This window comes from Crotalus tigris, unplaced genomic scaffold (assembly GCF_016545835.1).
Source record: "Crotalus tigris isolate CLP2741 ecotype Arizona unplaced genomic scaffold, ASM1654583v1 scf7180000017899.1852299, whole genome shotgun sequence".
In the NCBI taxonomy this organism is placed as follows: domain Eukaryota; kingdom Metazoa; phylum Chordata; class Lepidosauria; order Squamata; family Viperidae; genus Crotalus; species Crotalus tigris.
In genome coordinates this window covers 907,092-922,462 of record NW_024096711.1, presented here as the reverse complement: position 1 = coordinate 922,462, position 15,371 = coordinate 907,092, and the positions used below count along the sequence as shown (strand labels likewise).

The following is a 15,371-nucleotide window of genomic DNA, read 5'->3' as shown; positions in this document are numbered from 1 at the left end:
AAAAGTGTGGTTTGCCATCCGCTTCGGGTGATGTAGTTCGGAAGCTGTTTTGAAAGACATAAAAAATGGATGAGCTGGAAAATATGGGAAAGCAAGAGTTGCTTTACTACCAGACATTTTTGCCCCCTAAATAGATGCTGCTCTTCTCTTCCCATTGTTGCATTTATGCAGATGATCTCAGGGCACGTTTATAAATCTGCAACTCATATAACTCACATGAGTTATAACCAGCAATAATTCACTATGTTTTTATTTCTCGGAAATCACTTAATAAATCCCAGAAAAGTTTTCTAGAATCTCTCTTCCATGCTTCATTTAATATAGCCAGTACTTTTAGTTTCATCCCTCCTCTTGAAGTAATATTGAAGCATTAGCAATAAGCTTAGAGGATATTACACAGGAATCTATTTAAAATAAGAGATTGTCTCTTTGCACATGCAGTATTAGTGTAAGGGCATAGTTTTTAAAAGAGGATCCATAAAATAAAAGAGGGAACAAAGCATAATTTTGATATAAAAAATGGGTTTCTTGCATTCATAAATGTAGCAATGTAAAGATAGCTAACATCTACATAAAAATTGAATTACTGGAAGTAATCACTAAATGGCCGATTTTCTGTCTAGTCAGTGAAGAAATGAAATATCAAGAGACTCTTTATAAGCTACTGTGTATAGCTTTATTTATATATTTTCTGTACAAATTTAGAGCTTGTCATCATGCTTTTTTTCTTCCAGAGCACTAGCACAGCAATAAATAGGATAATCCCAATGATAGGTAGTACCACCAAAAGCACCAGAGTCAGGTCTTCACTGGAGATCACATCTGTGGATAAGAGAAAACAGTTTGTAATTCACTCATTGTCATTTCACAAAGCAGTTGCCACTTGACCAGGCTACTGAAAAAACATTTTTCTTGCTATGTTATGATTATTCTGTAGGGGCCACAGAAATAGCACTGCATAAACTATAATGATGTCCAAATAGACAGTGGTTTGAGATCCAAATTATTAGCAAATTCTATCAGCATTACCCAATTTGAGGTAAAAAGACTGAGGGGAAGGGGATGCTTACAGCTTGGATTTTTCTGTAATAATAATGTAACAGCTTCAGGACTGTCAGCTGGTGCCCATTTACCAATATTCACTTATGAATATTCCTATTTAAGTGGCTATGCATATCAAGCATTCACTTTATAAAGGAATGTAGTAACCTGAGGTTAGTGTTTTAAGGAAAATATCGAGTATGCTAAATATATTATTTTAATTCCTGGCTCCTCATTATTGCAGTTACTTACCACTCTCCCACTTGACTTGTTTCTCATGAATACTCTCTTGAAAAATTACAGCTCCATAAGTGCTTACTAAGTCCAAGGATTCTGTCTCATTCTCCTCCTTCAAAAATCGACGGCCTCCTAAGATTTAGGGGACAAGATCTCCAGTAAGATACATAGAAATGATAAATTCCCAGCAGGTTGCAATATATTTCCATTTAATTACAAAAGGGGAAAGTTCTAAAAAAAAAAAGGGGGGGGGGATTGTTGAAGAAAAAAATTGAAAGGAAGAATTTAAAAGACAATTTTCCTCAGCTCAATCCACCTCACAGAGTTGTTACTGGGGAAAAAAGAGGAGGCAGGGGCATTAGGTATGTTTGCTGCCTTGAGTTATTTATATAAAAAAAATAATAAAGGTGGGATGTAAATAATTTTTTTAAAGAAATATTATCAATTAAACATACAAATGACATTTTTTTTAAAAAAACGAATCCATGGGAGAATCAGGAAATTATAACATAGTAAGCTTAATATCAGGCAAAGTGGTGAAAACACTATTCAATGAAAAAGTATTAATTGAGGCACACAGAGGCATAAGCCCTACTAAAGAAAAATCTGCACGGATCTTACAGTGGTAAATATTGCTTTACCAATATTTGATTTTTTTTAAAAAAAAAATAACCTCCAAGTGAATGAAAATAACCGTGCTTGTGTTCAATATTTGGATTTTCTAAAAGCCTTTGGCAAAACTGGTAATGAAAATACAATTTAGTGGCAATGAGATCAAAGGCTTTGTTCTCGTACACATTGCTAACAGGCAAAACAAAAAACTAATTAGTAATGTGCTGAGTGGAGAGAAAGAAGTAGAATTCCTCAATAATTTGTTTCAGAACCAGAGCTTTTTTTAACTTAAAATGCACCTAATCAATGTTGGAAGAGCTCTTAAAACTTTAGCTAGTCCAACTCGTCCTTCAGTGGAGGAACTGCTAAACATTTTGGACATGTGGCTATCTATCTTCTATTTGAAAACCTTCAGTAAAGAGCAATATGTCACATCACGTGGAAACATTCCATTGGTTTGGAATCATGATCACCATCACGAAATTCCTCTTAATATTTAACAACCTGTAACTGTGGTGCTGGAGAAGACTCCTGCGAGTCCCTTGGACTGCAAGGCGTTCAAACCGGTCGGTCCTAGAAGAGATCAACCCCGACTGCTCTTTAGAAGGCCAGATCCTGAAGTTGAAACTCAAGTACTTTGGCCACCTAATGAGAAGGAAGGATTCACTGGAGAATAGCCTAATGCTGGGAAAGATTGAGGGCAATAGAAGAAGGGGACGACAGAGAATGAGATGGCTGGATGGAGTCACTGAAGCAGTAGGTGTGAATTTAAAGGGACTCCAGAAGATGGTAGAGGACAGGAAGACCTGGAGGAATGTTGTCCATGGGGTCGCGATGGGTCGGACACGACTTCGCAATTAACAACAACAACAACAACAATCTATGTCCTTCTGATTCTTGCACTGCCCTCTGCCTCTGGGGTGAAAGAGAACAAGCTTATCCTCCACTATATGACTACCTTTGATATATCTGAGAACTGCTACCATGCCTCGTCTCAGTCCTCTCTTCTACAGGCAAAACGTACTACCTCTCTAACTATTACTCATGAGACTGTTTTTGTCAATCCCCTTGCCATCTTACAGTCATCCTCTGAACTTGTTCCAATGTATCAATGTCTTATTCTATACTAATGTCCAGAGGTGCACACGGTATTCCAAGTGGGGTTTGATCAAGGCAGAATAGAATGGGACAATTGCTTCTTATGGTCTTCCTCGCTCATACAAAATTTTGAGCGAGGCTAAGCAGTGAACTAGTTGGGTTTATGAGCAATACTAAACTATTGAAAATGATTTTAAAAGCCTTTCCTTAAACTAGATCATGTTCGATTTCTTCATGCATTCAAGATATATTTATGTTACCATAGCTATTTTATATGTTATGTGCCTTGTGAACCACTAAGCAGAGAGAGAAAAGTCTTTTAAAATTGTGGCAGTGAAGCATTCTAACTTACTTGAAGCCACTGGCATTTGACATGCAACCCTGCAGGAATCATTATCAGACGGATGGCAAACAGATACGCTGCAGAAAAGGTACACCTAGAAAAGATATAGCATGAGTCCTTTAACAGAGTAGACCAACCTCAATCTTGTCGGATCTCATTTTAGTTAATTTCAACTCACATGAGATTATAACTTCTATTAAGATATATCTCCAAAATATGTACTCATTAATGCCTTGCTAAAAAAAAAAAAAGACATCTTCAGCCTCCTTTATTTACCCAAATAAGCAAACAATGGGCAGTGCCCTAACAGTTAAGGTATTGTATATTTGCTCCATCTCTCTTTAGGTATAAGATATGCACAGCTTCCATTAACAGTTCTTTAGATAAAGGTCTCCAAGAAACAAGATTTCTTAAACAGATATGTAATAAAAGATGATCACAACTAAATATATTCGTCTCACCCCAAAATTCCCATTAAAAAATTCAGGTTAATACCCTCCAGAGATTTATTTCAGACCTGCTGCTTAGCAACATGTGTGATCTGTACTAGTATTAAAAACCCAACCACAACGTTTCTTTACTATATTTTCCCCCTTTACATTCGGTAGCATATGGTGGCACATTATCCCGTACTGTCTTAGAAGGTAATTTCATTGGAAAAACTGAACACAATAAGCAATTGCTTTGTTTATCTTCTTACCCAGCCATCTAGCACCACTTGAGGGGCAGAATCCACAAATGTGAATGTGTAAATGATGAAACGCTGGTAATGGTTAGGAAAGCGAAGATCTGATGTAGCAGGTCCCATGGGTACTAGCTGGGTTCTGTAATTGTCTCCTTCAAACGGGCACCTGGGAAGAAAATGCATTAGAAAGGCTGTCAAGACATGGCTCTTTCTCTAAGCCATGGGATTGTGATGTGTTGAAGGCCCAGTTGCATGATAATTTCATTTCTATTTGGATCTACATTTTATTATTTCATTATTATCAACTGGTTTATGTATTATGGGCTTTTAATCAGATTTGCTGAATTTTCTTGTAAGTCACCCAGAGTCACATTGGTTAAATTAGATATAAACTTGTTTTAAATAAGATAAGTAAAACATTGCCATTGAAACACCCCCCCCCCATGCTATGAGAATTAATGTTTTTCTTTTTTATTGACTTACCCATCTACTAGCACTGGCCACTGTAATTGCTCAAGGGGATTTGAACTTGGAGTAGCCCAGCACTCATGGAGAACCAGAACTAGGGATGGGTCCAGTCTCTGTAGGATGCGAATCTCCACATGCACAGGCTCTCTCAGGATCTTCACAATAGGATACTGTGTATCTGAGTAGTATGAGGTATAGCTCGAGTCTGGGGACAAGAGGCAAAATGCGGCTGTGTGGTTTTTCAGAGAGAGAAGATGCCTAGCGGACTTGATATCAGACATTAAGGCAGATGTACCTGTGGCAATGCGCAGCTCAAGCCGGAGGGGTCCTACTTGGAAAATTGGAGCTGGGCTGGGAGGTGAAAACACTTCAACCTGAAGTGGCAGGAAATCAGTAGCATTGTAGATACAACGAGCATGAAGCCTAAATGTACAAAATACAAGAGATTTTCCTGCTAAATCATTTCCTTTGACTAGAATGTTCAAAATCAATCTTAGTTTTGGTAGATAGCTATCCTTCCTAAGGCTTTGCATTAACAAACCTCTGTTATAACCTGATTATTTATTGCAGTCTAAACAAACGTGAATCAAGCTGCACTTAAACTGTTGGATTCTTTGGAAAGAAGAGCTATGCAAGATTAACCTTAGTTTGCCAGCTATGTACTTTAAAGGCAGTCCACAACCAATCTATGCCAAAAGTGGGGAACCTTCTATAATTGGATTTCCATTCCCATTCCAATCTGCTAACGTGGCCAATTGTCTGGAAAAATAACTATATAAATCAAAAGCTAAAGAACCAAGGTCTAATATGTAAAACTTAATTTAGAAGACTAAAAATATTCATATCTTAAAACTAAACGGAGAACTATCTCATCGGTACATGGCAAGCTCAACATACATGAAGGTACTATCTCGTGTAATAGAGCCATCTGGCCCTCTTAGGATGTCAAGGCCAGAAACGAGCTGGTTTTCGTATATCAGTTTGTCACCAGTCACCTAGAAGGACAACAAACACAGCCATTTTTATATGGTCTAGTAATTAAGTCAAAGATCCTTCAAGAGCACTTGCCTGGACTGCATCCTCACCTGAATTGTTGTGCCACACTGTGTGAGAGAAAAGCGGAAGACCAGGAAAGATTCTGTTTTCCTGACTGGACCACAACCTGCTTGGGCATAGGAGAGCTTAACACTCTCCAGGATGATTGGATAATCCAACATATCCCTGGAGATTACCAAGATGAAGTAGCCATCTCGAAGGCACTGAACAGTGACTGCAACACACAAAGTGCAGAAGTTACAAGCGGAACAGATCAAGAACTCTCTTGTTGTGTGTGTGTGTGTGCGTGTCTGTTTATTTTCGGAAAAAGGCAGGAGTGATAATTCTCTCACCCAGTCTCATCATACTATTGCACACAAATCCTCTTTTTAGGAAAATGACATTTTAGTTTCAAAGCACAGCAATGGCTGGATCCCAGGCTCAGCATTAACTACTTTTTACTTTTTACCTGTGTTGCCATAGTAGCATGGAGTCGCCGGATCCATAGCATCATAACAACATCCAGTCTGATGACAAGCTGCTGGTCCTTGTACATCTGCACAGGATATTCTCCCAGAAGAAACCTGGCATTGCTGCTGAGTTAGAGGGCGACCTGGAAGTAAGAGAAATTGCATTGTTTGGGAAATTAGTCCTTAATGACTAGAAGCATGTAAATAAAACATAATGTTTTAGTCTTAATATAAGGTCATAATGTATGAGCTTAGCATCACAAAATTTTGTGATTCACGGAACAAAGAGAAGGCCAGTAATACACAAGAAACTGAAAACTGGAAGGTCTTTATACCTAAAGATAAAGACAACTAGACTTGTCCTGTGACTTGTTAGATTGTTTCAGAGATATTTCCTTATTAGATTCCTCAATGCCTTAAAAAATAGCAGAGCTTCCAATGGACATCAAGAGTTCTTAATGTATCTCCCTTGAAAGTAGCCCATGTTCAACTGTATAGCAGTCAAACATCAGAAGCTGACGTATGCAATGTTTCATGATGTCATATGTATTGTATGTATTATGTCATAAAATACTTTGATAATTTTTATGTCATGAAATGTTTTATAAAACTTGCCAAATTTCAATTCCACAGGAGTCATGGGTCCCAGATTTTGGATGTATTCTGTAAGTTAGCCCATTCGAGGTTATTTGGTTGAAAATATTTTGCCCTGTGAGGCCATTTCACCCAGTTAAAGGTTACAGACACACAGGATTTAGTAGTATATAAATAAGGAAAATAAGAACTAGAAAAGCAATATAGAGCAATAATACACACACACACACACACACACACACACACACACGTGTGTGTGTATGTATGTATGTATGTATGTATGTATGTATGTAAACACTTTCTCACCATATGATAAGACCTCCACATTCTTAAATTAAAAACATAAAGCCAGAAACCAAAGTTACTCTGGTTATGGAGTGATTGTATGTGCTTTATATTGCACATTATGATACTGGCAATAATAAACATTTTAATTAAAAGATAAAATTCACTTACCTACACTAGATTGGATGACCATTGGATGCACAGGCCCAGGGAAGGATTCCTCTGGATTAACATGGCTTGGCTGAAGTGGGTGAACAAGGTCAGGCTGGCGTGGAAAAAGCTGGCCAGGTTGGGATTCACCTGGATATACCAGGCCTGGCTGGAACTGCCCTGGATGCACTAGGCCAGGTTGTAACAGACCTGGATGCACTATGCCAGGCTGGAGTGGGCGCACCTGTCCTGGTTGGATGGGATGCACGAGGCCGGGCTGGGACTCCCCTGGGCGCACCTGTCCTGGATGAATGGGATGCACAAGGCTGGGCTGGGACTCTCCTGGACGCACCTGTCCTGGCTGGATTGGGTGTACAAGGCTGGGCTGGGACTCTCCTGGGTGCACCTGTCCTGGCTGGATGGGATGCATGAGGCTGGGCTGGGACTCTCCTGGGCGCACCTGTCCTGGCTGGATGGGGCGGAGGAGACTGGGCTGGGACTCTCCTGGGCGCACCTGTCCTGGCTGGATCGGGCGCACGAGGCTGGGCTGGGACTCTCCTGGGTGCACCTGTCCTGGCTGGAGGGGATGCACGACGCTGGGCTGGGACTCTCCTGGACGCACCTGTCCTGGCTGGATTGGGCGTACAAGGCTGGGCTGGGACTCTCCTGGGCGCACCTCTCCTGGCTGGATTGGGCGCAAGAGGCCGGGCTGGGACTCCCCTGGGCGCACCTGTCCTGGCTGGATGGGGCGCAGGAGACCAGGCTGGGACTCTCCTGGGCGCACCTGTCCTGGCTGGATGGGGCGCATGGGGTGCACGAGGCCGGGCTGCGACTCTCCTGGGCGCACCTGTCCTGGATGGATGGGATGGACGAAGCCAGGCTGGGATTCACCTGGGCGCACCTGTCCTGGCTGGATCGGGTGCATGAGACCGGGCTGGGACTCCCCTGGGTGCACCTGTCCTGGCTGGATGGGACGCACGAGGCTGGGCTGGGACTCTCCTGGGCGCACCTGTCCTGGCTGGATGGGATGCACGAGGCCAGGTTGTGACTCTCGTGGGCGCACCTGTCCTGGATGGATGGGATGGACGAAGCCAGGCTGGGATTCACCTGGGCGCACCTGTCCTGGCTGGATTGGGCGCAGGAGACCGGGCTGGGACTCCCCTGGGCGCACCTGTCCTGGATGGATGGGACGCACGAGGCTGGGCTGGGACCCTCCTGGATGCACCTGTCCTGGCTGAATGGGATGCACGAGGCTGGGCTGGGACTCTTCTGGGCGCACCTGTCCTGGCTGGATGGGGCGCAGGAGACCAGGCTGGGACTCTCCTGGGCGCACCTGTCCTGGCTGGATGGGGCGCATGGGGTGCACGAGGCCGGGCTGCGACTCTCCTGGGCGCACCTGTCCTGGATGGATGGGATGGACGAAGCCAGGCTGGGATTCACCTGGGCGCACCTGTCCTGGCTGGATCGGGTGCATGAGACCGGGCTGGGACTCCCCTGGGTGCACCTGTCCTGGCTGTATGGGACGCACGAGGCTGGGCTGGGACTCTCCTGGGCGCACCTGTCCTGGCTGGATGGGATGCACGAGGCCGGGCTGCGACTCTCCTGGGCGCACCTGTCCTGGCTGGATGGGACGCATGAGGCCGGGCCGGGCTTCTCCTGGGCTCACCTGTCCTGGCTGGATGGGATGCAAGAAGCCGGGCTGTGACTCTCCTGGGCGCACCTGTACTGGCTGGATGGGATGCACGAGGCCAGGTTGTGACTCTCCTGGGCGCACCTGTACTGGCTGGATGGTACACATGAGGCCGGGCCGGGCCTCCCCTGGGCACACCTGTCCTGGCTGGATGGGACGAACAAGGCCGGGCCGGGCCTCTCCTGGGCGCACCTGTCCTGGCTGGATGGGATGCAAGAAGCCGGGCTGTGACTCTCCTGGGCGCACCTGTCCTGGCTGGATGGGGCGCATGGGGCGCACGAAGCCGGGTTGTGACTCTCCTGGGCGCACCTGTCCTGGATGGATGGGATGGACGAAGCCAGGCTGGGATTCACCTGGGCGCACCTGTCCTGGCTGGATCGGGTGCATGAGACCGGGCTGGGACTCCCCTGGGTGCACCTGTCCTGGCTGGATGGGACGCACGAGGCTGGGCTGGGACTCTCCTGGGCGCACCTGTCCTGGCTGGATGGGATGCACGAGGCCAGGTTGTGACTCTCCTGGGCGCACCTGTCCTGGATGGATGGGATGGACGAAGCCAGGCTGGGATTCACCTGGGCGCACCTGTCCTGGCTGGATTGGGCGCAGGAGACCAGGCTGGGACTCCCCTGGGCGCACTTGTCCTGGATGGATGGGACGCACGAGGCTGGGCTGGGACCCTCCTGGGTGCACCTGTCCTGGCTGAATGGGATGCACGAGGCTGGGCTGGGACTCTCCTGGGCGCACCTGTCCTGGCTGGATGGGGCGCATTGGGCGCATGAGGCCAGGTTGCGACTCTCCTGGGCGCACCTGTCCTGGCTGGATGGGACGCACGAGACCGGGCCGGGCCTCTCCTGGGCGCACCTGTCCTGGTTGGATGGGACGAACAAGGCCGGGCCGGGCCTCTCCTGGGCGCACCTGTCCTGGCTGGATGGGATGCAAGAAGCCGGGCTGTGACTCTCCTGGGCGCACCTGTACTGGCTGGATGGGATGCACGAGGCTGGGCTGGGACTCTCCTGGGCGCACCTGTCCTGGCTGGATGGGACGCACGAGGCCAGGTTGTGACTCTCCTGGGCGCACCTGTCCTGGCTGGATGGTACACACAAGGCCGGGCCGGGCCTCTCCTGGGCACACCTGTCCTGGCTGGATGGGATGAACAAGGCCGGGCCGGGCCTCTCCTGGACGCACCTGTCCTGGCTGGATGGGATGCAAGAAGCCGGGCTGTGACTCTCCTGGGCGCACCTGTCCTGGCTGGATGGGACGCATGAGGCTGGGCTGCGACTCTCCTGGGCGCACCTGTCCTGGCTGGATGGGATGCAAGAAGCCGGGCTGTGACTCTCCTGGGCGCACCTGTTCTGGCTGGATGGGACGCATGAGGCTGGGCTGGGACTCTCCTGGGCGCACCTGTCCTGGCTGGATGGGATGCAAGAAGCCGGGCTGTGACTCTCCTGGGCGCACCTGTCCTGGCTGGATGGGACGCACGAGGCCAGGCTGTGACTCTCCTGGGCGCATCTGTCCTGGCTGGATTGGGCGCACAAGGCCGGGCTGGGACTCCCCTGGGTGCACCTGTCCCGGCTGGACGGGGCGCAGGAGACTGGGCTGGGACTCTCCTGGGCGCACCTGTCCTGGCTGGATGGGGCGCATTGGGCGCACGAGGCTGGGCTGGGACTTTCCTGGGCGCACCTGTCCTGGCTGGATCGGACGCACAAGGCCAGGTTGGGACTCTCCTGGGCGCACCTCTCCAGGCTGGACTGGGTGCACCAGACCTGTTTGGGATGCATCTGGTTGCAATAACCCAGGTTGGAGTGGGTGTACTTGGCCAGGCATAAGTGGGAGAAGTTGACCGGTCTGGGATTGCCCTGGATGCACTAGGCCAAGCTGCGACTCCCCCAGGTGCACCTGACTGGGCTGTAGTGGGAGAAAACCACTAGGGCGGGACTGCCCATGGTAAACCTGGCCTAGATGGGACCCTCCTGTTTGCACTAGAGCAGGTTGAGGCTCTTTCACATGGCTCATGTTGTTCTTTGGGGTTGTGACATGCTCCTGTGGCTTTGGGCAGATCATGTTGATGTCATGAGCAGCAAAGACTCTTCGGTTCCTTGTTAGTTCCTCTAAACGGATCTTCAAATGATGTGTGCCATCCTAGGAAAATGTTAATCCAAAATGTTAGAATAATATACTACAGCTGGCTTATATTGTAACTAATGACTTTTTTTGTTCGTGGTCAGCACTAACAGAGTAGGTAGTGCTGACCACAGTAGTTCAGCAACTGCTGACAAGTACAACGGTGCTGAAAAGGAGACTTGTGACTGGTCCTCAAAGTTGTGGCTATCGCAGAACCCCATAGTCATGCAACTGCAATTCAGGTGCATGACAGCTGGCTTGCATCTATGACAGTTGCAACGCCCCACAGTCATGTGATCACAATTTGTCACCTTCACAGCAGCTTTTGACAAGCAAAATCAATGGGGAAGCTGGCAGGGAATCACAAGTTCCAGTCAGATGACATCACATCATGCTAAATGGCCCATAAAGATTTGCTAATGGCTGCATCCGGAAGTGCTGTCGCAAGTCAGCATGGTCACGTGATATTTCACATTACAAGTGTGCCACTTAGCCACCCGCTAGGGCAAGCGTCTTCAAACTTGGTCCTTTTATGACTTGTGGACTTCAGCTCCCAGAATTCCTCAGCCAGGGTGCCTGCGCTAGGGTCATTAACCAAGAACTACCTGCCATTCATCTTCGAGGAGTAAAGGGGTAAAAAGCATTGAATGATTTGGTGGATTAAGCTGTCTTTATCAATAAGAACTATTAGTTAGAACACTTTATTGAATCAGATGCTTTTCAGAGGTACTATATCAATTCCTAACTCCTGTAGCCAGTAGGGGAGTTGTCACAGAATATTGTTAAAGTAGGACCAATACACAAGTCCCATATTCAAAAGCTCCTTAAGTTAGTTGGCAAGCTAATCTTAGAAATAATGGGCGTTATTACATCAATTGCTCTGCTTCAGCCAGTTATTCTCAGAAAATGTTTTAACAGTAAAATTGGCAGGGACCTCTCCCGTCTTTTAGCTTGCAAGAATGGAATTTCCCTTCCACTGATTTAACACAACTTGTTTCTGTTTATAATATGTGAATAAAGGGAGCCTAAAGGTGACCTGTAGGTCCTATAATGTAGGCCAGACTAAGAAATTCTGAATAGTCTGAAACATAATACTATAGTAACAGAATTCCCCTCCTTCACTTTACCTTGATGCTAATTAGGGAGAAGGTTGTCTGACATGTTTTCTCCAATTAAATTAAATTAAATTAAAATGGACTCAAGCCCTGCTTGTCTGCTTTGGTAGCAACTCTAACTTCTGTGCTTCAGATATTATTCCCTATGCTTTTTACATTGCTCTTGAATTTGTTTGGAAAAAAATGCAGACCCAGATGTCTACATAAATTATATTTCTGCCTTTCCCAGTCTGGGACCTTGCAGAAGTTTGGGAAGGCAGTTCTCCTAATTTCCAGCCAATATTGTTTTTTGTTGGTGCAAATTTAAGCCAAAAATATCTGATGAAGAAAGATTGGGAAAAACTCTTCTAAGTAGAAATTCAGAAATACAATATAAGTCTACAGCTCCCCCCCTCCCAGCATTTTCTAGTGAAGTCTCACCTTCTTTATTACATGGCATCCACCATAGCCAACAGACAAGGCAATAGTCCTATTATGTGACGTGATCCAGTGATCACAGCTAGAACAGTTGGAAACTTCAAAGATTCTCCCGGATTCATCTGTTGACAAAAGATTAATGCATTAACTAATAAATGCTATTTATCCAAAAAGATTCCAAAGATAGTAGCGTTAATAGGCTCTGCAAATATGTCTTCTTTGGATTACTTACATGGTCTTCATAACCGCACCACACCATTACTGAAGAGATATAAAGGCTAGAAGCAGATTAAAGAATTTCTGAAATTTGTGTTTGTTATAGATTCCATGGAATCTTTGAGTTTCCTCTACAGTACAGTTAAACAAAAACAAACTTTGGATTACAATTTACAGAATTCTCCCCAATAGGCATACCAAGAGGAGAATTCTGGGAGGTTACAATAGTCAAAATTTAGTTTGTTTGTTCTTATGGCTAATCCCAGCCATGAGGATTTGTAAATCATAGTTCATTGTATGAACCAACCAATTATAGTTTATTTGATAAACCTCATTTAGGTAATCCAAGTTTACAATATGTGAATTAAGACATAGTCTCTAAGCTGACATTCTTATAGGAGGCATTCATCTCAAAGCAAATTCTGCAAGAATTAGATGCTAGATTAAATTATATGAAGAAAGGAACTACAGAAATCTTAGCAAGTCATAGCAATAAGCTTCATTTTAAAAGCCAAGTTTTGCCAATAGCTTTCCTGGCTTTACTTTTCTAAACCTCCAATTTTACTCCCCAAGGATTGCGGACTTCTTACACACTCATACAAGTTGCTAATCTTTCCTAGTGTTCTAATTTCCTTGTTTGTAAGATTTCCTGCTCCTATTAAATATTTCACACCAGATTATCTAGCCAAAATTATATTAGAAGAAAGCTGCTTGTGAACCATGGATTGCCAATAGCTTGTTTTTCCCCTGCTCTTTTTACTATAATTGTTTCTGAAAATCAGTGTAGGGCAATTAGCATGTCATATAAGACCCAGGGCAATGTGGGTTTAAATCCCTCTAACCACAATACTCTCTGGGTGACCCTAACCAATAAACAACTGAGAATAACATATGAGAGGTGAAAGAAGGCTTAAGGTTATGCCTTTTAATAAAGTTTGTTAGTGAGGAAATGTTGCCAGGCTCCTTCAGACTGTTGGCTTCTTTAAACCAACATGGCTCTCCCTCCTAGAACATCAAGTTGTTAGGAAAACCTACATCTATTCTAACCTGTAGAAATGGCAACTAGGTATTTTGAGTCAACTTTATATCAACTTTCCACTCACAGGGAGAAAATTGACTAGCTTCCTTTTGCTTGGTAGTACAGAATATATAGGCATAGCCACCACACCCACCCTAAAATGAGTTACTATGTGTTGTAAGCATAAAGTCCCCTACAGCCACAAGTGTCCTCTTGTTACAAGAGATGTTACGACTCCAATTTAGTATTTTGCAGGAAAACAGACTATTGTCCTTACCCAAAACTTTAAGTTGGACCTCTTGGCCATGACTGGAGAACACAAGCAATTGCAAACCATGGACTCCACAGTTATACCGATACTGGATGGCTTCAGTGTCACCTTTCCAAAGGTCTGCTTGCCCGTGACATAACTTCAGAATCACCAGGATTACTAAACCTAGAGAGCCACTACAACCCCACCCCATGGTTGTAGCGGCCAAAAAAACAAATGCTGCACCAGCAAGCTGCTATTGCTGGTAAAAACAGGAGGGAGGGAGAACTGAAACTATAAAAGAGCAAGGGTGGAGATGGATTGGCTGAAAGGAAAATTCAGCCAGCAGTGTCTGCAGCTGGGGATCTGCAGAGGCCAAATGAGGGACAGGGTCAAAAGAACAAAACTCAACCAAAAAAGAAACATACACAATATTCATCCAATAAGCACTTCCCTCCCAGTTTTTTCTCTCATCCATTCTTAGGCTGGGCTGGTAAAAACAATTCATGTTAGAAATTATTGCTGATTAGAGAATGAAACAATCCCACACATACTAACTTGGAAGCCAGTTTCACCAAATTATTAAGTAGGGCTATCTAAACTAAGTTTTGCATAGACTTTAGTAGCAGGTGTTCTGTCATAGTAGTTCTTTACATTTTTTTTTCTTATGCTGCCCCCTTTTCTGAGACTGCATGCTTTCATTTTCTCTGAACTTTTTAGGGCAAATAGAAATTTAGCAAGATAGGAATAGCTTCTCCAGTTGAATTTCATCCTATTATACACCACAGTTTTTTAAAGAAAAAATACACTCTAGAGGCAAACCAGAGATTTGTTATGAAAGGTGCAAGTTTAATTATTTTTATGATGTTTATAGGATTTTTAAAAAAGAAATTAAACAGCCTGCACTGTTATAATGTACAGTTATCCTGTTCAAAGTACTCCACACCATGCTTCTTGTCACCCATAGCTTTCCATATTTCTTCCTCTTGAGCACTAATGCCTGGGATAATCTGGGATTAGGCAGTTTTAGGTTTCATACCCAATTTTCTCCTTTTCCTTGAATCTTTTTTTGTCTTTCTGCAAACTTTCAAAGTTTGCAATCTGCTCATTCCTCCTTTTTGTGATACACAGAGCCCAAAGATTGGAAGAAGAAAATATTATTAGCTCTGAAATGAAATAAGTGTTTCAGCCTCTATTTTTTTTACTGGTAGGATGTTGTTTACTGTATTCCTTCCAGTACATATTCATGGTCTAGGGTAGTGTGAAATACTGTCAATAAGTCTAAAAATAACTGAGTTTTGGCCAGGTAAGTACTGTTACTTGTAATCAAATAGATAGTAAAAGAGCAATTTGAAGTGTTTGTATTGTCAATTTTACTTCATAGCAAAACTACAAGAGTGACCCAATAAAATATATTTTCATGTCAGTGACAATAACTGGAGACCCTCTGGGAATATTTTATAATCTGTACCATTTGGGGATATGGTCACATCACTTACTTTCTAGTTTATTTTGCTTTTCTCTGCCTT

The 15,371-nt window shown here is 44.6% G+C and overlaps 1 protein-coding gene across 1 annotated transcript; it reads right to left on the bottom strand.

The window, feature by feature from the left end:
• Positions 1–676: 676 nt before the first annotated feature.
• Positions 677–14,071, bottom strand: ZP1 (zona pellucida glycoprotein 1). The gene is made up of 12 exons (XM_039344311.1): positions 13,870–14,071; positions 12,362–12,480; positions 7,040–10,844; positions 5,989–6,132; positions 5,570–5,754; positions 5,382–5,479; positions 4,780–4,907; positions 4,500–4,689; positions 4,032–4,182; positions 3,341–3,425; positions 1,294–1,410; positions 677–822 (listed from the first exon to the last, which is right to left on the bottom strand). Exons 1-12 carry the CDS (start codon positions 14,054–14,056, stop codon positions 677–679), a joined length of 5,355 nt encoding a protein of 1,784 aa, XP_039200245.1. The 5' UTR covers positions 14,057–14,071.
• Positions 14,072–15,371: the final 1,300 nt, after the last annotated feature.